The sequence below is a fragment of the Candoia aspera genome, chromosome 5 (genome assembly GCF_035149785.1).
Source record: "Candoia aspera isolate rCanAsp1 chromosome 5, rCanAsp1.hap2, whole genome shotgun sequence".
NCBI classification, from domain to species: domain Eukaryota; kingdom Metazoa; phylum Chordata; class Lepidosauria; order Squamata; family Boidae; genus Candoia; species Candoia aspera.
Genome location: NC_086157.1, coordinates 71,983,520 through 72,007,852, shown reverse-complemented (window position 1 = coordinate 72,007,852; position 24,333 = coordinate 71,983,520). Strand labels below are relative to the sequence as shown.

Here is a 24,333-nt window from a genome sequence, read left to right as displayed (position 1 = left end):
AGATCCAAATTACAATTGTGAGTTGAGTTTGAAAAATTTAATTGCATATGTAAATAAAAAACCTCATCATGATCAGTTAGTGAAATTGTACTTCTTTAGATACTAGTCATGAATGAATGTCTATGCGTACATGAAATTCAGTCTGAAATGAAGTACTAAATAGCATTGTTGATAAAATGTATAGGCAAAAGTGTCTTCTACCATAGCTTTTGAGATAAATTGTTTTTACAGTTTACTTTTTTTTTAAAATCAGGTTGGTAGACAGATATGATATATAAAATGATAGAATAAAAGTATTAAATAAAATATTTGAAATTGAATACAATTATTTAATGAGTGTAGTCATTTTTCATTTCCCCATTCATGTATTATTGACAATGGTAGGACATAATGGTGGGCTCATCATATTTTCTTAAACTGTATAAAAATAAAATTAGTAAAGAATATCCAAAGAGTCGGAAAATCGCTAGACAAAACTGAATGGTGGAAACACCATCAAAGCCATTAATACCTGGCCCATACCTGTTATTTTTATTTATTTATATTTCAAAATTCATCACTGCCCATCTCCCTCAAAAGAGGGAGTCTGGGTGGTTTTCAATAAAACTAAAACTAAATACACATTAAAATACAATAAAAACATACCTCTTCAATACAAATATAAAATATAAAATTGAGGATGGTGATATTAAAAGTTCTTAATTTAAATTCATAAATACGTGGGGGCCTTTTTAGGGCACTAACCACCCCTATGGTTGATTACCCCTCTACCACCCCAAACAACATGGCAGAGCCAGGTTTTTACATCTTTCTGGAAGGCCAGGAGAGAGGGGGCCTGCCTCACCTCTGGGAGAAGTGTGTTCCATAGGGCAAGGCTTCCAAGTGTGTTCCATAGGGCAGACCCCAAGGCTCTCTTCTTGGGATCTGCCAATTGATAATCCCTCATGGACGGGGTCTGTAACATGCCTTCTCTGCCTGACTGGGTGGGATGGGTTGATGTAATGAAGGTAGACCAATGCCATGTAGGGCTTTAAACCTGATAACCAATACTTTGAATTGGACCTGGAAGCAAACTGGCACCCAATGCAGCTCCTGCATAAAACTCCTGGGCCCACCTTTCCCAAAATGGACTGAGTGATCTTAAACAGGGCCACTGGGCGGCATTCTGCAGATGCAATAAGAGCAGAGAAATATTGATGTTTCACTGCTCTTACCACCACAAGGTAGGCCTTAATAGCAGCTCTACTTGTGTTCAGCCCTTGTCTTCCTTCAGTGGTGCTCTAGATGTCTCTTAATCCTCTTCAGAACCCTCATATCCTCAGGGGAGTGTTGGGTTTGATGGGACAAGAGAGGTTGTACAGGTGCGATCTTGTCCAAGTCCCCAGTCATCTCCCTATTCCAGGTGGCAGGCAGGGTCTCTGCAAGAATGTGCAGCAGATCCTTGGGTATAACCTCCAGCTCCCTTTGGAACTCCATCAGGTCCATCAGTTGCCAGGGATGGACCAATCAAATGGGTCCTGCCTCCCTGTGAAAGGGCAGCATAGGAGAATCTCAAGGCCATCAGGGTCTGACCATGACAGAGTGGACTGATATAACTCTCCCTTCAGATCAGCTTGCCACTGCTCTGACAAGAAACCAAGTCTGGTGTGACGCCACTGTCCCAAGTTGGATCCTAAATACTGTTATATGAGACATTGCTGGAATTATTAACTGGACCCAAGCTGAAATGGACAGTTTGGAACAAAAAACAAGAAAACTCATTATTCACTATGCATTACATCCCTGTAGTGATATTGATAGATTATACCTGTCCCACAGAAATGGAGGCAGAGGTTTACTTTAAGTCAAACAAATTGTTGAAGAAGAAAAGCATGCATTGGCTGATTATGTAAAAGACAGACAAGAACAAGCATTGATGCAAGTTAAAAATTGGAACTTACTGAATGTACACAAAACATGAATATTGAAATAATGTAATAAAAACACAAACGGAATGCTGGCAAGAAAAAGTGTTACATGGTCAATTTCTACAAAAGATCAAAGGGGAAGTGGATAAAGATAACACCTGGCAATAGCTTACAACTGGAACATTTAAAAAAACAAAAACAAAAACAAAACACTGAAGGCTTGATTTTGGCTACTCAAGAGCAAGCTATTTGAACTATTGCAATCAAGGCCAGAAATGAAAAATCATCATATGATTCAAAGTGCATCTTGTGCAAAGAAGCAGAAGAAACAGTTGATCATATATTCAGCTTGTGCAAGAAGATCACACAAACTGATTATAAACAATGACATAAGAGTTTCCAAAATGATTCACTGGAGGAGCATCTGTAAAGATTGTGAGCCAATAATGAAAAATTGGTGGGAGCATATAGTTTTAAAAAGTAGTTGAAAATGAGCAGGTTAAAATATTGTGTGATTTCTGAATACAAACTGATAAAGTCTTGGCACATAACACACTAGATTTAACTGATTGCAAAGAAGAATATGTGGATAGTTTATGTGACAATACCAGGGGATAGTAGAATGGAAGACAAAGAATTGGAGAAGATCACAAATATCAAGATCGGAAAATCAAAGTTGAAAGAGTATGGCATAAACCAGCAGTGGTGGTCCCAATGGTTATCAGCGTACTGGGTACCATGCCAAAAAGCCTTGGATGGCACTTAGAAAATCTGCACATTGACAAAATTTCCATCTCTCAATTACAAAAGGCCACACTGCTTGGATCTGCACGTATACTACACTGATACATTACGGCATCCTAGGTATTTGGGAAGAACTCGATGTGAATGAAGGCCAACATCAGTTAAACAACTGGCAGATGTGATTTCATGTTGATGTATATAATAATAATAATAATATAATAATAGCAGCAGCAGCAGCAGCATAGTTGCCGTCTTGTTTTTAATGAGGAGGTTTACATTGGTGAACCTACATCTCAAATTGTTACAGATTGTCACTGGTGTTTAGTTTGTCCCGTTTAGGCATATTTTAAAACATGCTTTCAAATAAAAAAGAATCAGTGATCTGAGATCACACCATTTGAAAGGCAATATGTTTATTTACGAATCTTTTCAATTGACTTCTTCTGAGATTTTTCATCAGATTGCTAACTAAATTACATATAGACAACTAGTCTTCCAAGTTTTCTCATGATATTACTTAGCTTTTCCAGTCTTGGTTCCTCTAATTGGGTTGGTCAAAAATGTCGTATATAGAGAGGACTTCAGGTTAGAGTATTTGATATAATTTGTATATGTGTGTTTTAACTATATTGTTCAGACTTGAAGATAGCTATTGTAGTACTATTGGCTCAGCCAAATAGTAATTTGGAATTCATGTTTGCTCATGTTTGAGGAAAGTGTTGCTTTAAAAAAAATGACTGAAAATATAACTTCAAATATCTCTTTTGCTTGCAATACAGTTTTCAATTCTTCCATTTATTAATCTCATTTAAGTTTATCAGCACCAGGTATATATTACAGCTCAAGTTATTTTGAACAATTTCCTGGTTCTTTTCCACAGTCTGTCGACCTGTAAATCTGTAAATCTCTAATGAGTATTTTAAGTCTTCCTCCCTAGCTCTATAAGCAAACAACATCAAGCTGGACATGGGTCTGTGTGATAGTGTTGCGCTGCAGGAAAAAAGGGTGAGGCTATTTTTTACAAGTCATTATTATCTAACCAAAATTCCAGAAGCAGCAGAAGCAATTTGATTAAGTTACCAGCCCTCTTCAAACACAATCCATGGACTTTATATTTGCGGATGATGGAGAGAGAAAAATAAACTGTTTCTTAACACATTTTACTTGAAGAATATATCACACTGTTGCATGACTAATGGTGGTAATGATAATAAGTAATTATCTAAAGTATCCCAAATGTTACTAATTTATGAAAGCTTATACCACTGCAACAACAGCCATATCATCTTGCAATTATCTAATATGAAGAGCTAAAGGTTGAAGAAACAAATTAAAGGGATAGCGGGCATCCCTGTTTAGTGCCATGATATAGTTCTAGGTTCAGGGACAAATCCGTTTGTGATTAATTTAGCTGTAGAATGAAGATACCAAATTGTAATTCAATGTATAAAAAGTGATTGAAATCCAAATCTTTTTAGAACACATTCCAGAAACTTATTTTGAATCTTATGAAAAGATTAATTAAAACAACCAAATACAATTTATTTGCAGCTATAAAAAAAAAATCACCAAATGAATAGTGTAAGAAGTTTGTATTTTAAAAAAATAAATCTTGACTAAGTTGGATATATTGCAAATTTATATACTGTAATCTACTAACCAGTGTCACAGTTAATATCTCAGTGTCTACTTTAAGCAACCATATTGGTCTATAACTTTCACATCTAGTAGAATCTTTATCTGGCTTTGGGATTACGGTAATATAAGCTTTGTGGAATGAAACAGAACATTTAGTAAGATTAAATGACACAATATGAACCTGTAGTAGTAGAAGTGTCAATAAATCTGTATCATTCAATTTGGAAAACTGCAGACCGGGGGCAATAGATCTTTTCCAGCTGTATGGAACTAAAATCTCTAGATTTTAAGATTTCTTCTTAGCTCTGAGAAAAGATATAACACATCCCTAAATATATGCCTTGAGGAGTTCCAAACAGTAAAAAAAAAAAAAAAGTAATAGTTTCTATTGACAATAATGACAACAATATAAATATATATTTAGTGAACTTAGAGGTTTGAAATTTTAGTGAAAGAGTCACTGGAACATGGTTTGAAATTGCCATTGGACCAATTGAAGAGTCCTCTAGTTGATTTGCTAAGGAAGAAGATTTTTTAAAAAAAAAAAACCTGATATAAAACAATACCAGTCTGAACAAGGAAAACAAAGTATAGTCCTTTTGTTTTGGGGTCAGCAAACACCAAATATCTATCAACTTAAGTACCAAAATATATGCTATGGTAAAGACTTGAAGGAGGAACAGGAGAGATGATGATGATGATGATGATGATGATGATGATGATGATGATGATGATGATGATGATGATGCTTTGTCCAGCTGGAAATCCATAACAATATTAAGGTCTCCTGCAATAGCTGAAATTCAGACTGAAAAGCCTAGAGAGTCATGTATGGATTATTTCAGGACCATTCTTTGTGAGACCATAGGAATTAACTCAAACAGTACAAGGTGAGGTATATTAATAATCATGATGATTATGAAAGGTTCTTCATTAACTAACAATAGACAAACAACAACAGGAACCAAAAGCAAAGCTTCATCTAATATAACTCCCAGTCTAGCCTCAGATCCTGCTGCTCTAACCAGCTCTCCCAACACTGTGACTTGTAAAAGAAGCATCCTAGCTTTTGTTTAATTTATCTTTAAAAAAAAAAAAAAATCAGATATCTGTGCGGCAGCCAAAAGTTCTACCACCTTATATGTTCCCTTCCCCACCCCCCAAATAAATAAATAAATAAATAAATAAATGAATAAATAAATAAATAAAGTTGGTATAAAAAACAGAGGCTATTTCGTAATATGTTGAGCAGCAGTAAAGTTTCTATGCAGATAAACAGCTTAGGCCAGAATATTTGGGTAAATCAACAATTTAAATCTCTTATGTCCAGTGTTGCATGTTGCAGTGTGTCCAACTGCAAAGTTTGCCTTGACTGCTGCAACACATGATCATACATACAGATTTCAAATATTTTTGTAAATAAAGATGATTTACATGAGGGATTATACAAGTTTGTGCTGATTTGCCCACATTCAGAAGACAAGAGGATGGTTTGCTCATCATTTCACTATTGCACAATTCAGCCATGCACAAAAGCAGAATGTGTAGTCCCTCCTGTAATGGTTGCCTATCCCAAACACTCAGACTCACAAGAGGTTACTTAAATGAAATCTGATTTATTAGGGAAATTATGACAGTTACAGAGAAAGCTGAGAATGACTAAAAGCGCGCCAAATACAAACTAAAAACCCTCAGCTCCAAACGTAATCCCTCCCCCCTACCAACCATAGCAACCACCCCCCTCCCAGGTGCCGGTAACCCTTTTCCACACATCCTGGGAAAGCAACCTTGAATACATGAGATAACCCAAATACATTCCAACCCAGCAGCCAACAGATAAGAACTCCCCAAAGAGGAATCTTCCTCCCTTCTGAGATCAAACACGTATTAGGCTAATGACATGCGAAACGTTACGATGTACCAAGCACATTGAAATGGTGAACATGACACCTCCTTCCATTCCTGGCAGGTAAAGCAATATTCCCTGGATGTACTCTCCATGAGTTTATGTTGGATATCAGCAGTGTACTTCTGAGTAGGTTCAGTGTCCTTGCACAATTCTTCAAGAATGTGGTGCCAGAAAAGTATGCCCTGCCCCTGTGCTGCCAATATTAAATGTTTCATAAATAAAATAATGGCTTCTGGAGTGGCTTCTTGTTTCCCACCCCTAGAGTGGGAAGTATGACTCCTGTTTTGACTTAATGGTAAAACGGCATTTTAGCTCTTCTAGCTCCCATTCCTGTTCATTTCAGTCCTACAACTAAAAGACAGTTGTAATATCCAAGATAGCAGAAAACAGATGTGGCAATTTGTGGTTAAGTTCAAGTGGAAAAGGACCTAAGTCTGGAACCAAATATACAGCCACACAGAGACACACACATGTGTATGCATATTGAAGTATATCAGTAACTAATTATGGTTTGACGCTTTTGCCAGAAATTAGAATCTTATTCAAGTTACAAAGATTTGGTGTGTGTTTTTAATCTTTCCTAATTTGCATATTATATACAGTATCCAATAAACAGTATCTGTGCTTGTTGTGGACAGAGTTTGAGGAAACTAAAAGAGGGCCAATGTTTGTAAATATTTCTAGGTTTTATTGCATTTCCCTTATTGTATTAGTGATAGTTCAGCTCTGCAAAGTGATAAACTTTAATGGAAGTAAAGTAAAGTAAATAGAAGGAAAGTGAATTGGAAGGTCAACTTGAAAAAAAGTTATTTTCATGGTATAAACAGCTAATTTATAATTTTCATCACACATATCCCATTTTATTTTATTTTTTTGCCTGTTACTGTATATTGTATATATCATAGTATATATACTGTAATTATTATTCAGTAATTCTGTTCCATATTTTAATAATACTAAGTTAATAATTAATAATAATAATAATAATAATAATAATGTTATTAAAATTACTACAATGAAAAAAAACTAATACAAACTAAAAACTAGAAGGTGCAGAAAAGAAAAAGGAAATAGAAAAAATAGAAAAATAAAAAATAAGAATATAGTAAAGGAAATATGTATATATATATATATATATATATATAGAGAGAGAGAGAGAGAGAGAGAGAGATTTTCCCCTTTATCACAATTATAAACAATTTTAGTAATTTATTATCTTCTCTTAAAATATAACAAATGATCTCTTTCCCATCTTATCTATAAACAAATCCTTTAAATACTATACTTTCAGTCCTGATGAGCAAAAGTCCATTAGGATTACCAGGGTATAAATATGTAATGAATGTCTATTCTAAAACACTCTCAGACTCATGAGCAGGAATGCAAAGATATCTGATTTATTAAAGAATAGTATGCAGGATCACAAAGAAAGCTGAGAATGATAAAAGTGCGCCAAATGCAAACTAAAAACCCTAGGTACAAATGAGATCCCTCCCTCTGTAGAATCTTCCCAAGCTCACAATCTCAGGTGCTCCTAACGGCTTCTGATGGTCTGCGGGAAAAGTCTTTGAACAGAGCACATAACCCAAACGCATTCCACTGAAGTGAACATAGATACAGAGCTTGGTACAAGGTTTCACAGCAGTTCCCTCCCAAACAGAAACACACTTCGGCGCCATGGCATGTGAAACATTACGATGTACAGTGCACATTGAAACAGCGAACATGACATCCTGCCCCCCAAAAGAAAGAAAACACTAAGCAGGAGGCTTTAAAGGGTACACCAAGTGGAAACGGCAAATTAAATCAGGAGCATTAATGTGGTGAGCAGACACCCATTCAGGATGAGGAAAGTGTTTCTATCGGACCAGATACTGGAGGGTACCACGAAGCTTGCGAGAATCAACGACCTCCTTGACCTCAAAGTGCTGCTGGCCGTCAATCATGATCGGAGCAGGAGGAGGAGGTTGGGGATGCCAGCGGGAAGAGTGGTGGACAGGCTTGAGCAAGCTGCAATGGAAAACAGGGTGCAAGCATTTCAAATTGTGAGGCAGATCCAACTTAACAGTAACTGGATTGATAAGACCAACAACAGGGAAAGGACCAATGAACTTGGGAGCAAGTTTTTTAGAGGGTTGTGGGGACTTGATGAATTTGGTAGATAGATACACTTGATCCCCAATCTTGAAATTGTGTTGCAAAGAACGATGCTTATCGGCTTGAAACTTGTAAGCAGCCTGGGCATCAGCCAAAGCCTGTTGAATCACTGGCCAGGAATCAGCAAGCTTAACAGCCGAGTCAGAGGCAGAACGTGTTGGGGGAGGGAGGTTGTGGCAGTTCAGGGATGGGAACAAAGTTGTGACCAGAAACTACACGAAAAGGGGTTTGCCCGGTACTCTGATGGGCAGCATTATTGTAAGCCACTTCAGCAAAAGGCAGCAACTCCACCCAATTGTCCTGATGGTAGTTAATGTATGCTCTAAGAAATTGTTCAAGGGTTGAGTTCAAAATCTCAGTAGATCCGTCAGTCTCAAGGTGGACAGCGCCTGTTTGGTGCCAATCAATTTTAAAAATGATTTCCAAAACTGGGAAGTAAACTGTGTCCCTCAGTCACTGACCAAATGGGAGGGGCTACTGTGGAGATGGTAGATGTGGATGAGAAATAGGCACGCCAATTGCGGGGCCGACGGGATGGACACACATGGAATGAAATGGGCTTGTTTGGGAAAAAAACCTTTTACAACCCAAATGACAGTTTTCTTCTGACTGGGAGGAAGATTCACAATAAAATCCATAGAAATCTCATCCCAGGGATGGGACGGGCTGGCCACAGGCTGCAGAAGCCCCTGTGGTTTCCCCCCTTTTTGCTTTGACATTACACAAACAGGACAGGAAGCCACATAGTCTTTTACATCGCGTCTCAAGGTGGGACACCAGAATTGACGATGAACCAAATGCAATGTTTTAACAAAACCAAAATGCCCAGCAAGTTTATCATCATGGGAATGCTGTAAAATGTCAGGTCGTAAAGTTTCGGGTACATAAAGGTGGTGTTGCACCCATGCCAGACCGTTTTCAAAAGAAACAGTGTCTTTATTAGCTAGCAACCAAGTGTCAGATTTCAGCGCCTGGAGAAAGTCTTTCTGTAATTGGCAAGGAACTTGCACTTTCCGCTTCCCAGACTGGGTTGGGGGCGGGGATGCCTGCACATGGGTCTGGCTCCGGGTGACAGCAACTAAGCCCAGTTGTGGTTCAGTGAGAACAGTCCCAAACACATCTGCCACATGGTCAAGGTCCTGAGGTAAACATGACAAAGCATTGGCCAGGAAGTTTTTCTTTCCCGGAATAAATTTTAACTGGAAGTTAAAGCGACTGAAAAATTGAGCCCAGCGAATTTGTTTAGGACTGAGACGCCGGGGGGTGCGGAGGGCTTCCAAATTCCCGTGATCAGTCCAAACTTCGAAAGGGCATTTAGCGCCTTCCAGGAGGTGACGCCAGGCTTCCAAAGCGGCTCTTACAGCAAAAGCCTCCTTTTCCCAAACATGCCACTGGTGTTTGGTTTAAGAAAATTTTCTGGACAAATAAGCGCAGGGTTTTAAGTGATTTTCAGAATCTCTCTGTAACAATATAGCCCCAACTGAGGAGTCAGAAGCATCAACCTGGACCACAAAGGGGCATTCAGGATCGAAGTGCTGTAGAATAGGCTCAGCAGTGAAGAGGGTTTTTGACTTCTCAAATGCTGCCTGGCATTCAGGTGTCCAATTCAGCACTGCCCCAGGGTTTTTTACTTTGCGTGTCTCCCCCAAGCCCTTGGTACGGAGTAAATCAGTGAGGGGCAAAGCAACCTCAGTGAACCCCTGGATAAATTGGCGATAGTAATTACTGAACCCAAGGAAACTTTGCAATTGCCTCTGGGTGCGGGGACGTTCCCAACTTAAAATCCCCTGAATTTTTGCAGGGTCCATTTTAATGCCCTTGTCAGACACCCTATAGCCCAGATAGTCAAGTTGGGTCTTGTGAAACTCACATTTGGAAAGCTTGGCATAAAGTTTGGCATCTCTAAGCTTGCTTAACACCTGTTTGAGGAGGTGTTCATGTTCCTCCTCGATTTCAGTGTAAATGAGAACATCGTCTAAATAAACCAGGACCCCTTTAAACAAATGATCATGTAATACTTCATTAATCAATTGCATGAAGACTCCGGGCGCCCCTGCCAACCCAAAAGGGAGGACTTTGTACTGAAATGAACCCAGTGGACAATTAAAAGTGGTTTTCCACTCATCTCCAGCTCGTATGTGGATGCGGAAATAGGCTTCACGAAGATCGAGCTTTGAGAAAATCTTGCCCTTAGACAAGTGAGCTAACATGTCCTTCATGAGCGGAAGAGGGTACTTGTTGCAAATTGAGAAGGAATTTAACCCCCGATAGTCTGTACAGAGTCGAAACATGCCATCTTTCTTTTCCTGGAATAGCACAGGGGCCCCAACTGGGGAATTTGCAGGTTCAATAAACCCCCTTGACAGATTTTTGTCAATAAAGTCCTGTAATGCCTCAAGCTCCTTCTGAGTCATTGGATAAATTTTTGGCTTGGGCAATTGAGCGTTGGGAACCAACTCTATTGCACAGTCAGTTTTACGATGGGAGAGGGGGGCAGCTGACCTGTTTCCATTTCCCCAAAGACATCTGCAAAGTCTTGGTATCGATCGGGCAAGCCTTCTAAACGTGCCAAACTAGGGTGCAGCGTGGCAATTGCAGCCCTTCCAACCCCTGCACCTGAAGCTCTCTCTGCTGTAGGAACTTGGTAAAACCCATCCTTAAAAGTCACAGTGCTGTGTTCCCAGCTTATATATGGGCTTTGATAGGTCAACCAGGGGATCCCCAGAATTACCAAGGGATTGCCAACAGGTGCCACTACAAATTTTAAAGTCTCACAGTGGCTGCCCATTTGCATTGCAACAGTTCCAGTGAAATGGGTTCCCCCCCGCCGCCTTTGAACCATCCAACTGTGTAAAGATCAAAGGCTGCTGGAGGGGGAAGCTAGGCAGGTCCAAAGCAGCAACCAGATCAGGGTGAATTAGACACCTGGAACACCCAGATCCAACTAAAGCCCAGACCTCTGTAGTCTTTGTGTGGGAGCCCAATTTCACTTTTACTGCTAAAGTGGGACAGTCAGCACTCACCATAGCATCCTCGTGCCCATCCTCCTCCACCTGCCCGCAGGCGCTCTTCATGGCAGGTGGCTGGCGTTTCCTGCCAGCTCCTTAGAGTCATCTTCAACCTCTCTCGAGAAGTAGAATACTTCCTCAGCGTTGGCTGCCCCCTTCGCTGCTGTCATCCGCCGTGAGGGGGGGGGCGATTTGGCCGGCAGCTTGCCTGCTCAATCTCCAGCCTTGGCTTTTGAGCAATCAGCTGCTCGATGCCCTTCCTTTCTGCATTGGAGACACTGACCCCTCGCATAGCGCCGATCTCTCTCCTCTTCCCAGGCTCTATAGCCTGGCCGGGCAGCAGTTGCAGCACTTCGGGGTTCCCTCATGGCTGGTGGTGTTTCAGGTGTTCTGGTTTGCATGAAGGCATGCTGGGCATGCTGAGCCTTGCCGGCCAGACAGATCCATTTGTACAATGACTCTGGGTTGTCTCTACACAACGCACATCGTAGGACGTCCCAGTTGAGTCCCTCTTTAAACCGTTTTATTAAGGTTGACTGAGACCAGTCGGGGATTTTCCCAGCTAAAGCCTTAAACTCCAGGGCGTAATCAGCTACAGACAGTTGGCCCTGGGTAAGATCCTTCAGCGCCTTCTTAGCTCTTGCCTTGGCCAGAGGATCCTCAAAATGCAGCTTTAACGCCCCCATAAAGTCCTCGAAATACTCAAGTTCAGGGGGGTCAGCCTCACTTAATTGAACATACCAGTCAGCCGCTCGACCCTTCAACTTGGTGGCAATGGCAGTTATCTTAGCCTCTTTGGAAGGGAAGTATGCTCCAAACTGCCTCATGTAACTTTTAGCATTGGTTAGAAAGAAAGATAACTTGGTTGGATCCCCATCAAACTTGACAGGAAAGTCTTTCACCCCCACTCCTGTTGGAGCGGAACCGGTGGCTGCTTGAGTGTTTGGGCCCCAGGTTACGGTAGTTGTCGCTCTGCGGGGTGGAGATTCATCCCGGAGCCATCTCCGGCCCCGCTCCTCTGGTGGTCCAGGTGGGAGGATGGGGGATGGTTGCGTGAAGCTGGGACCTCCATCATGCCTTCCCTGCGCCCCCAATGATAGAGACAGGTTTCTTAACATGTACTCCATCGATTCTATTTTGGCCTCCACCACTCTTAGCCTTTCAGGGGTTTGAGATTCCTCCCTCCCACGCATGTTAGGCTGTCTCTCCGTTGTTACTGTGGTAGATTCTACGTCTGGGGTTAGTGGGAACCAATGCTTCCAGGACGCCTGTGACGACCCTGACTGGGGTTCTCCCATTGCATCCCAGGTGATCAACTCTGTGGGTGATTCGCTGGGTGCCGGTTGCTCTGGTTCTCCCCCATCATTAGATTCCTCCACCTCAGGGCTGGAACTCGAATCCTGCCGTAAATCTGAAGGTTCTGGGTTGAGGCTCAGTTCTCTGCTCTTGGTCATCAACTCGGGCATCAAGCTAGCCCACTCTTCAAGTCCCCCGGTCGTGAGCTTGGACTCGGCCATCATTAACTATTTTCCCTCACAAGAAACTGATCTTGGTAGGAGCTAACGGTACAACTTTGGGCATTCTCAGCTTTATGTAATGAATGCCCATTCTAAAACACTCTCAGACTCATGAGCAGGAATGCAAAGATATCTGATTTATTAAAGAATAGTATGCAGGATCACAAAGAAAGCTGAGAATGATAAAAGCGCGCTAAATGCAAACTAAAAACCCTCAGTACAAATGAGATCCCCCGTAGAATCTTCCCAAGCTCACAATCCCAGGTGCTCCTAACGGCTTCTGATGGTCTGCAGGAAAAGTCCTTGAACAGAGCACATTCCATTGAAATGAACATAGATACAGAGCTTGGTACAAGGTTTCACAGCAGCTCCCTTCCAAACAGAAACGCGCATCAGCGCCGTGGCATATGAAATGTTACAATGCACATTGAAACAGTGAACATGACACAAGATCAGTGTCAGTCATTTTATTTTGGTCATTGACCAGCAAATGGGTTACCAGCAATAACAACTTACCTATTTTAACCTATATAAACTAACTTTATATTTCTTCCTTTTACTTTTAACAATCTTGATCGTTAGTCCCTTCAAATAATGTCCTGGAGCTTTATTTCTTTTCATTTTTTCTTTGTCCCTTCTCACAAAATTCTTCAAAGCTTTAACAAGCCTCTTTTGTAAATCTAATATAGGAAGATTATCCAGGTCTCTCTCTCTTGGTTTGCTATTTGTATATCTGTTTTAATTATTAAGACATCAGTCAGTTTCCTCTCTGTGTCCAGTATAATGTCTTTCTCAGTGTCATTCTTGTAGACTTCATTTTTAAATCCATTTTCAGATCAGTCTCAATCTTGTCAGGTAGAACTTGTTCCTCTTCCATAACATCTTTTAAACACAGTCTATCTATAGAGTCAGACACTCTTAAAATTAACTTCTGGGTTCATTGTTCAAAAATGTCCTTCAATATGTCCAATGTTAAAATATTTTGCTCCATTCTGTATTAGTAAGTGCAATTCAAGTGTTCTTCTCCTTTAATTCCTTCTGGTTCTCTTTAGTGTCCAATCTTCACAGTCCCATTCGATCATTTTTTTAAAGAATTCAAAACAAAAGTATTTTACCACAGGAAGGATTCTTATAATTAATTCCAAAATCTTATTTCAAATTTATCTGGACCTTAGTCCAGTTGTAACTTTCTAAAATCAAAATTTCAATCACCCTTTTGCTGTTTATTGCAGGAAGAAAAAAATAAGTACTTGTATTTAAAACTTCTTTCACTAAGGATTGAAGGAAACTCACCTGGTGCTGTAAAACTTGTGGATCCAAAGGTTCCTGATAGCTGAAAAGCAGTTAACAAGCAATTTCTGAAAGTGATTAGAAAAGGAATTATGTGAACCCAGTCCCCTTAAAGGCGCCAACTGTGTGTGAAGCAAGATGGCTATTCCTTTGTCTTCCAGAGTTCTAAACCTGCTGGAGATCACTCCAGACCACCAGCAAAAGTCTGGAGCACTTGTGAACAATCTCAAGTCCTCTTCTTTTCCAAAGAAAAACTTCTATTCAAGTCTACTCTCCAGCTCTTCATTCCACTGTGGTTGTTAGTTCCACTTTTAGCAGAGCCATCTTCAGTTTTCCAACCTATCATAGTTCCCATATTGGAGCACTTCTCACCCTCTTTTTAATTTCTTGAAATTGCAGTTTGTATTTTTTTAAAAAGAAAATAATGATCATTTTGTTGTTCAATGAGCCATTAAATATGTAACAATCTAGAATATATAATATCTTACTGTAGTTAAGTTGATTGCTAGAATTTTTATTCAAAATATTATCAGTTTATGTAATTATGGTGTACTTTAAAAGCTGTTTTATAAATCAACTTTTCTGAAGCTACTTATAAAGAGAAAAGCAAATTGCAATGAAGCACATTTTCTCACATATAAGCATTTTTGCAGCTCTGAAGTGAGTCTTTATAACAAATTTATAAAAATGATTTTGTATGCGTTACTGACTTTGCTCATAATACATGCTGAAGGAGACCAAACTAGTTATTTCTTGTGATTCAAGCACAAAGAACTTTTCAAGTTAGGCATCCAGCCTAGATTTTGATCCCATCAAAGATTTATATTCAGAAGAGGTATTTTTATAGAAGCCCAAATTTCATTTCAACTGTGAGTGTTCATAATAATGAATTAAGATTCTAGAATAGATAATACTGCAAGTAAGTCTAAATGAAGCAAAGGTACAACCTTTTTCATAGTCAGAGTCATATTTGATCACAAATTATTTACTCCAGTACCAATGCATCTTTTTCATTGCCTACTCCAGTCTTCTCATTTCTTTTTCCTATCCTGCAGTTGGTCTTAATCCACATATTTAGATTTACACAGTACTGCCTTTCTAAAAAGAGTAGTCACTCGCTAATGCTAGTTGAAATAGGATTAATATACTCATGAATATATTTATTCAGATTTAAGTTCCACTAAACAAACTAAATATTTGGAATTCTGTGCCTATACAATCTATCCAAGACAGCAACTAAACTAAATAACAAAAATAACTTGAACATGCCAAGAAGAACAAAAATGAACAGAGTTTGAAATTTTGTTTTAATTGAAGAAAAGCCTAAATTAAGGTGAAATTGGACCATAAAATATTTATTTTTTCCCCTATGGTGTTATCAAATTACATCAAGCTTTGTTTTATTTTTAGAATTTCGAAGTTAGAATCAGTTCTGTACTAGTTTTACTATATTCCTCAAAACTATGTTCTGTTTGGATTTAGATATTGCCTCTCATCAACTGAGCTTATTATTCCAAAGAGAGCCAGAATTTAAAAATAAATAAGTAAATTAGAGGACATCTAAATTGTTATTTTTTAAAAAAAAAAACTAAAGTTCCACAGGTCAATATATAGTATTCGTGGGGGGAGAACTTTTACAGTTACTTTATTTTAGCATTGGCATTATCACTGAAACTAGAGCTTTATTATAAAATTCAAAACTCTTAAACAGGGCTTTATAATCCGTTTTATAAAGGCCTTGATCAATATCTTGTATATCTGCTATACCTCAAATGCAGAAGTAAGTAGATATATTCTCAACTGTTTGGCAACCATTGGCATAGATCTGTAGAACTGTTGCAGAATCTATTTTGAAACCAACATTTGCCCAGTTGCTTCTTCCAATTGTCTTTGTCCCTGAGTAGCAAGAAACTAAAAAAGGAATTGAAAGCATTTTGATTCTGTCTTACTAATGTCAATTATTTTCTCCGCAGTATTTTTGAATGTTATATTTGATAAAATTAATCAATATATGGGTTTAGTTCTATGTACCTTTCCCATTATTCCATTTTACAAATAGTTAATGGACAATTGATAATATATTTGTCTGAAAGCAATAGGGGATGGTTTGACCAAACATCTTTTATATAGTATTAGTAGTAATCATTTATTTTTTTATCATTGCAATTTGCCAGTCTACACTATAAATATACTGTATGTATTTCTTCTAAGGCCTGAACTTGATGTAGTTTTAGAAAAGAATGCATTTTCTGCTAAAAGCTGAGTTGTGTTTGGGTAAATTTAATTTGCTCAGTAGGAAATATACTCCTCATATGAATTTCATTGCCCAGTTCACACTGTTGTGTTGAATGAATGTTATCTATTACTATTGAAGATAGATCATTGTTCAGGGCCAGAGCCACATGCTTTCTGTATGTAAAATGCCACACTCTGTGTTAATATAAAGCATTCATCCACCAGGTCATGCAGATGGTCTGAATCACTGTAAATCTGCAAATCAGAATAGAGAATATTGGAATAGATAAACAAATAGCCTGTGTTCTGATTTTTTTTTTCCTACAGCAGTACTAATAAATATATTGATGAATATACACAAATGCATTTTCCAGGTTTCTGTTTGTATTTACACAAACATAATGGCATGACTTGACCATCCTAAACAAAGAGTTGCATTTTAAATGTAAATGTTAGTTTGTCCATATATCAATTTGTAGATTTCAAAGTTTTCATTTTCATAATTCATGGGGCCTTCTCCAGATTATGATAACATAATACATAATTAGTTTTTTGGGGAAAGTGCCAATCATTATATTTTATGATGTGGTAGGGAAAACTAATGCAAATCTGGATCAGGTTAGCATTTGTGATATTGGTATACTGGCCTAAGAATATAATTGATGCTTGCAGAACAACAATTTATGAAGCTTCAGCATTTTGTACAAACCATGGTGGAAATCATGTGTGTTCAGGATAAGTATGTTTCAAATTGTTAACTCGGAGCTGAAAATATACAACTCTAAAGAAGGTAGTCTTTAAAGTCAGTATTTTCCTCATGCAAGAAGCCTATTTTCTAAAGGGTATATTAATGTCTTCTTGGAAATTATTATACTTAAGGTGGATTTTATATTTTTGGGACTGACTTCCTATGTGTTTTCTATTATAATAGCATTTTTAGACAACTCTGTTTATCTGTTTTATAATAAATGTACAATATAGAGCTATATAAAATATTGAATTGTCATTTATATATTAAGCTTGGTGTGTTTGTGTATAATAGCTTACAAGGATATAAATAATAAGATTGTAATTTTGAATGTCTGTTGCTTCATACATATTAATTTATTCATGAAGCTTGACATCTGTCATTTGTGATGTTCATTCTTTTTTTTTTTATGACAAATTTTTAATGGCTCTTTTTAGAGCTAGTGAGTCTGGGGGAGTCTGCAAAAATATCTTGACAGGGTTATTTTGCACATTTCTGCAGGAAGTTATGAAGGTACCAGATAGCTCTGTTGCTTGTCAATTTTGACACCTTTTGCAGTTCTCTCTGCAGTATAATTAAGTATCTAGTGGATCCCCAGGCTGTGTAGGCATTCTGATAGCATTTCTAGATGAACTGTTCTCAATCAGTGGTAACTGTAAGTGAGTTTGAAATATCTGAAGGACTGTAGTAACAGTCTTTACTGAACTGTACTGTGCTTTTTACTGTAACAAAGAACCATATAAAATCATTTCAGTTCTGGATTATAATTATTTCTGTGCATTCTGTGTTATAGTTCTATAAATAAATCTATTATTTTGAAAACCTGATCACAAAATGAACTCTTTAAATATTCATCTCCCCTCAGATATGCTGTTATAATAAAACAGAATTTAAATGATGATCTAGCCACAGAAATCTTAGGATGTTCCAGGAGTGGTTTATTATTGAAAAAGGTGAAAGGTTTCCTGGGCAAGCACCGAGTCATGTCTGACCCTGTGGGGGGACACCACTTTCACAACGTTTTCTTGGCAGACTATAGTGGGATTGTTTGCCATTGCCCTCCCCATTGATACTCAGCATAAAAATGGTTGATCACTGTTTGTATACATTTCTACCTTTCTACTTTACTATAGCTGCAGTGCATTGCCTTCAACTCCATAAAATGAATTATAGATTTCAGTATTTGCTATATTCTTACTTCACAGATTTTATATATTTTGCAAAACATTTAGCTATACTAGAGCAATATGAACATATCATACATGCAAGTGTCAATTTTTCACCATTACAGCAGAAAAAAACTGGAATTTATAGTTGTCTCCCATAATCTTCAGGTGACTAGGTGTTCTTTGTTTGTTTGTTTTAATATTTACTTGAATTCCTTGTCCCTTTGTCTGTTTAGGGGATGTTCCTGGTTAACAAATCTGCATCTAAATGCAAGCTTCATAGAACCAGGAGAGACCATCAGCAATCTGGAAGAATGCTAATCAGCTTTCAGGATAAAAATCAAAATAACCTTAGGTCATGGGCATGTGGTTACCATTAGAGAACCACAGAAATTAGGACTGCAAGAGTCTACTTGCTGTTCTAGGGTTTTCTTTAACATTGTCTATAGACATTTAGACTTATTCATTTTAATATATATGTTAATTTATTATTATTTACTTTATGGCCTAAGTTGAAACAAGTAAATTAATGTTTTGTTTGCTACAGTAAAGTGGCAAAATGGATAGTGTTGTGATGTCACCCATTTTACGTAAAGGCATAATGAAGCTGTGGCTAGTAAAGACAGATGCTATGCTACTGTTGTGTTTAATTGTTATTTTGTTTATTGGGTAGAAAAATGTATACTTTGAATCTCTGTGTGTGTGTGTGTTTTACTATTAAATCTAGTGCCAGAATAAGATGAACAATCAACAGATTAAAAAAGGGAAAAAAAGAAAAAAGAAATAAGTGGCAGCATTTTTTTTTCCTCAACCATACAAACAAATAAATAACATTGCTTCTGTTGTCATATAGCTTCATTGACCTTTTGTTTCAGTAGTTTAGCTTTGATATTTAGAAGACCTCTGCTGTGTAGAATTACTATCAAAGCAGTCTGAAAAGGGGAAAGATCAACACAGTTTCAGTGGCCCAATGGGCCTCTATTAAGCAGTAAGAAAAGACTGTAGAAAAAAAATATGCAAAATGTATTTATAGAATACCATATAAATTCATGTTTTGTAAGCTGTCAACGCAATGATTAGGACATTAGTATATGGCTCCGCTTACAATTATGGATTAAGATTGTTGTCAATTTTCACTAATAGTTGTATGGGTATGTACTGTATAATTCAAAAATTCAGCTGCCTTTTAATTAATGTATAAATAAGGTCAATATGCATCATATGTTCATAAAATGCAAATTTGTTATCTCTCTTCCAAGTGTTGTCTCATATTGGCTTGTTATCAGCCAATTTTTACCAATTTATACCTTGAATCATTACAGATTGAAAAGTTGAGGGAAAAAGAAAAACATGACATTTGCATATTATATTAAAGTTAAGTTTTGCTTGTGTCAAATGCAATTCATTGGGTACATACAGCAGGCTATAATTGATTATTAAGTATTTAGCATATCAAGAATAATAGCTATTAAGTTCCATGATTGTTAAATGGCCATTTAAATAGGCATGATAAAGCTGTTATATTCTAAATATTGTCTTTTAGTTTCCCTTTTCATTGCTTTCTCTGTAGCCCCAGATAAGCTTCAGACAGCAACTTTATGCCTCAAGCCTTATGCATACCAGCAATCTTTTTTTAATACCCCCCACTGCGGTATCAGAAACCATCCCCAATGCACTAACACAATATATTTTTGACATTTTTCAAACTCAAAAGCAGCATAAGGTATTGTATGAAGAAAGAATAAATACAACAGGTTCATAGAATTAATTCCATAATGTTTTGGATCCAAATTTGGCACTGGAGAAAAGACAATTGGCTTTGGGGTAACTTAGCTTTCCATTTTGTCTCTTGAGGGTATAGCATTCAAAGTATTTGGTAAATGCCATAACATGAGCTACCTCTACAGCAGCCTTCCCCAGAGAGGTATCTACCATATTGTGGCTGAGAACTAAATGTTCAACGCATCTATCAAGAAATATGTTACCAATGTTGCTTAGATGAGGATAGGTAGACTGGCGCTCTCCAGGTATTTGGAACTTCATTTCCCTCCCCTCCTGGCCAACATTATACAGTCTAAGATTTTCACCTAGACAGAATTGCAAAAAAGAATATCTTTGTAGGTGTTGAAAAGTTCTGAAGGAGCCAATAGGAAAGCACACTTTTGCCAACTACCATTGAACCAACCATGCAATATTCATATTTTGGTTGGAGTTACTGTTGTATATGTAGCTCTGGTTCTCAACAATAATGTATTTCAGGAACAAGAACTGTAAGACATACTTGATGTATTATGATTTTAATATATTTCTCTTCATTCAATCGTTGGTCCAAAATTTGTTTTGCATAAAAGTGAGCAAACCATTCATAGCAGATAAGACAAGCTCTGAACCTTAAATTATTCCCAGAGATGTAAAGTTTCCAGAACAAAATGTCGAACCAAAACTGCTAACTTTTTCCAGTTGGATTCCTCATGATTTTCCATTCATAATTTATTGAGAAAGATTTGTTTGTGATTTTTGTCTAGGTTGTGCTTAAACATATTCAGATTGCTCGTACAGTATGCTATTTAATTTCACTTCAATATGTAATAAATAACAAAAAACAAACATAACAAAATAATAAGTAATATCAAAGGCAAAATCAAATAAATAGCAACAAAAATATAATATAAATTAAAATAATATATACAAGGGATCCTAAACAAACAAACAAACAAACAATAAACAGTGACCCCATGGAATGATATTAATCAGACTTCTCACAATAAAGTCAGTTCATATGTGGAAAGTATAGATACTGTATGTCTTCCATCTAGGGTTTTAAGTCAGGTGCCCTAGTCTAAAATATCAAGAGGGCACCAGATGGCCCAACACTCCAAATCTTTCATTTAATGCAGGCTTCCTTTGCTTTTCTCAATCAAATAGGTGGGGTGAATTTGGGAGTTATAACTATTTTAAACATGCTGTGGTCTGCTCAATTTCTTCTATAATTTATTGCAGTTTATAGGAAGTCATCTTGATTGATTTAGTTCAAGCCTACTTCCATCAAAAAATCTAATATATAATGACAAATGGGTTGGAGTAATAGTTTTTAAATTGCTTTCCCTGTCATTAAGTTGTTATGATTTTTAAACAGTACATGATAATAGAGGAATACAAACTTGTTCAATTTACTTAGTATCCAGCAAATTTTTACAGTAAGTAAAACTACCTAAAGATTTTGACATTCACATTGTAACAACATTTTTAAACATTGTTTCAGTTTTTTGTTTTGCAACTGCATTTAAATAAGTGTTCTAAGGATATTTACTGAAGATCCATTTATTTTTCATGTATTTCCATTTATTAAAAAAAATAGGTAATGAGTTTGGACATCCAGAATGGTTGGACTTTCCTAGACAAGGGAATAATGAAAGCTACCATTATGCGAGGAGACAGTTTAATTTAGCTGATGATCACGTTCTTCGCTATAGATTCCTAAATGCGTTTGACAGAGATATGAACAAATTGGAAGAAAGATTCGGCTGGCTTGCATCACCTCCGGTAAAGTATATATAATTTTAAAATGTTATAGAATAGTTATCAGCTCTCTGCATGTTCAGCACTTTAATCAGAAATTGCACTTTAAAAAATTATGAAAGTAACTTTATTAGATATTGCATTATTTCTCTAAGATAGTTTCAAACAAATTATTTTTGTTTATAATTTTTTTTTCCAGGATAACATTTTTCCTCAGTTTGACCTATTTGAAAATATTTATTTATTATTTTCTATCCCACCTTTATCATTTGTATAAATAACTCAAGGTGGCAAACATACCTAATACTCCTTCCTCCTCCTATTTTCTCCACAACAACAACCCTGTGAGGTAAGTTGGTCTGAGAGAGACTGACTGGCCCAAGGTCACTCAGCCGGCTTTCATGCCTGAGGCGGAACTAGAACTCACAGTCTCCTGGTTCCTAACTCAGCAGCTATCTAGACCTACATCCATTTATATCTTTTAACAGATTTCATTGGTTAGTTATGGTGACAACTTCTTCGTAGTAAATGCAAATAAAAAATGCAAAAATGTTTCACTTTCTGATACATTGTTGTATTTTTGCTTCTGGTGATCAGCAAGAATCTTGTTACCTTTAAAGCTAAACAACTTGCTCACTTTTTCCAGTTAGTAAATGTAATGAATGTTTAATTCAATTCCAAAACATACCGTAGTTCCTCTTTTGGAACTGCATGCTCTTATCATAAATCTCATTGAATTGGGTATATTCATTGATGAACAGACTTATTAAATTTGAGATTTCTATCCACCTTTGATTTATGGTTCTGTGAAGCCTCACTGTTATTCTTCTGCTCTCTTAATTTAAACAGTTTATTTTAAACTATATATTCTTTAAAAACAATTATAGCTCAATTTCTAATGTATATATTAGGTTCATGTGTTTTTGTAGGATGTAAATAGCTTTGAACTTTTTTTTCCATCTTGTTCCAGCACTTATTTTCTGAAGAGTTTATCTTGCAAACATTCTTTATAAAAATAATTTATTTATGGTATGCATATCAAAATGCTTGGACTTGTTTGAAAATATTCACAACTTCCAAAGGAAAGATGCTCTGGGTTCTTTCCATGTCCCCTGATAAGCATAAGAGATGTTTATTTACCAAATATATTTTCAGTTTCTCCTTCTGGGGTGAAATCAGTAAAAATATAACAAGAAATAAAATATTCAAAGTAGGCTTATTTCAAATAAAGTAAATAAAGTAAAATTTTGCTTGCTTAATGCTTGTCAGACCATTTATTGGTGTAAGCTGGAGAAAACTGTGTATACTTGAAAATAAGATTGTCAAGAAAATGACAGATTTTGAAATAATGTTCTCTTTAAATGTTATTGTGGCAGTTCTTCCACACCCACACATTCCTTTAACTTCGATAGTTAAGTGAAATATATAGCTGATGGTTATTCTCTTCTTGTACAGCTTGCATTTACTTTTTTAAAAAATTGAATACAATAAAATTGAATTATATACTGTTTCTTAGCAATAGTTTGCTATTTTCTTACTAATGCCCTTCATCCCCATCACAGCCATTATATTCTAGTAAATTGTAAAGATTTCCTGCTTCTCTGAAGTTTGACTTCAAAATAAATAAATAAATAAACAGTATATAATGTAACTTTTGTATTATTTCTTACAGGCCTATGTAACTGAAAAACATGAATCAAACAAAGTTATTGCTTATGAGAGGGCAAATCTCCTATTTATATTTAATTTTCATCCATCCCAAAGCTATACAGATTACCGAGTAGGTGTAGAAACACCAGGAAAATATCCTTTTCTCTGTATCTCATTATATTCAGTTTCACATATAACAGTGAATCATAATTTAGGTCTGTCAAACAGCGGGTCAGGTTCACATGGTCCTCCACTGTTTTTACATTGACTTTGGCATACAGGTAGGTCTCAATTAGTGCTGATAATGAATCCCACAAAATGGTCACATTTTCCAAATGCATACTATTCACAGTGATATTTCTGTGGAAAATAGGGTAATTGGTTCTAGCCTGATGAAAAAAGGCAATGAAAAATTTTAAACATACATTTTTATATGTTTATTAATGAAATATAATGGTAAAAGATTAAAAGAATATACTTACAACAAATTTATTTTTATCAAAGCCATAGAGTAGTTATAGAAAGTTTTTTTTTTTAAGTCTAAATATCATTCGTAAAGCTAAGCTGGCACTGACAAAACATCTTTATTGTCTTTCAAATCATTATATTAATCATATATATTATCATACACATACACATACACACACAATACAATACAATACAATAAAATACAATACAATACATCAAGTGACAAAGGACAAACTGAAAGATAAACCCATATCTAAAGCATACCTACTGTCTCCTGTATTCTACTATAGGTCTTCAAAATGAGCCTCTTTTTTTTTTAGCTTTCCTCGAATGGAACCTTCCTTTTCTCCATTTTGCGCACATGACGATTAGTGTCT

At 36.7% G+C, this 24,333-nt stretch overlaps 1 protein-coding gene across 3 annotated transcripts in view; it reads left to right on the top strand.

Moving 5' to 3' along the window:
* The window catches only part of GBE1 (1,4-alpha-glucan branching enzyme 1), a 160,499-nt gene that overhangs the window by 104,671 nt on the left and 31,495 nt on the right, over positions 1-24,333 (top strand). For all 3 annotated transcript variants that reach the window (XM_063305491.1, XM_063305492.1, XM_063305493.1), the window contains 2 exons: positions 21,678-21,862; positions 23,511-23,641. In XM_063305491.1, the coding sequence (XP_063161561.1) occupies positions 21,678-21,862; positions 23,511-23,641 (316 nt within the window). The remainder of the gene's footprint in view (positions 1-21,677; positions 21,863-23,510; positions 23,642-24,333) is intronic.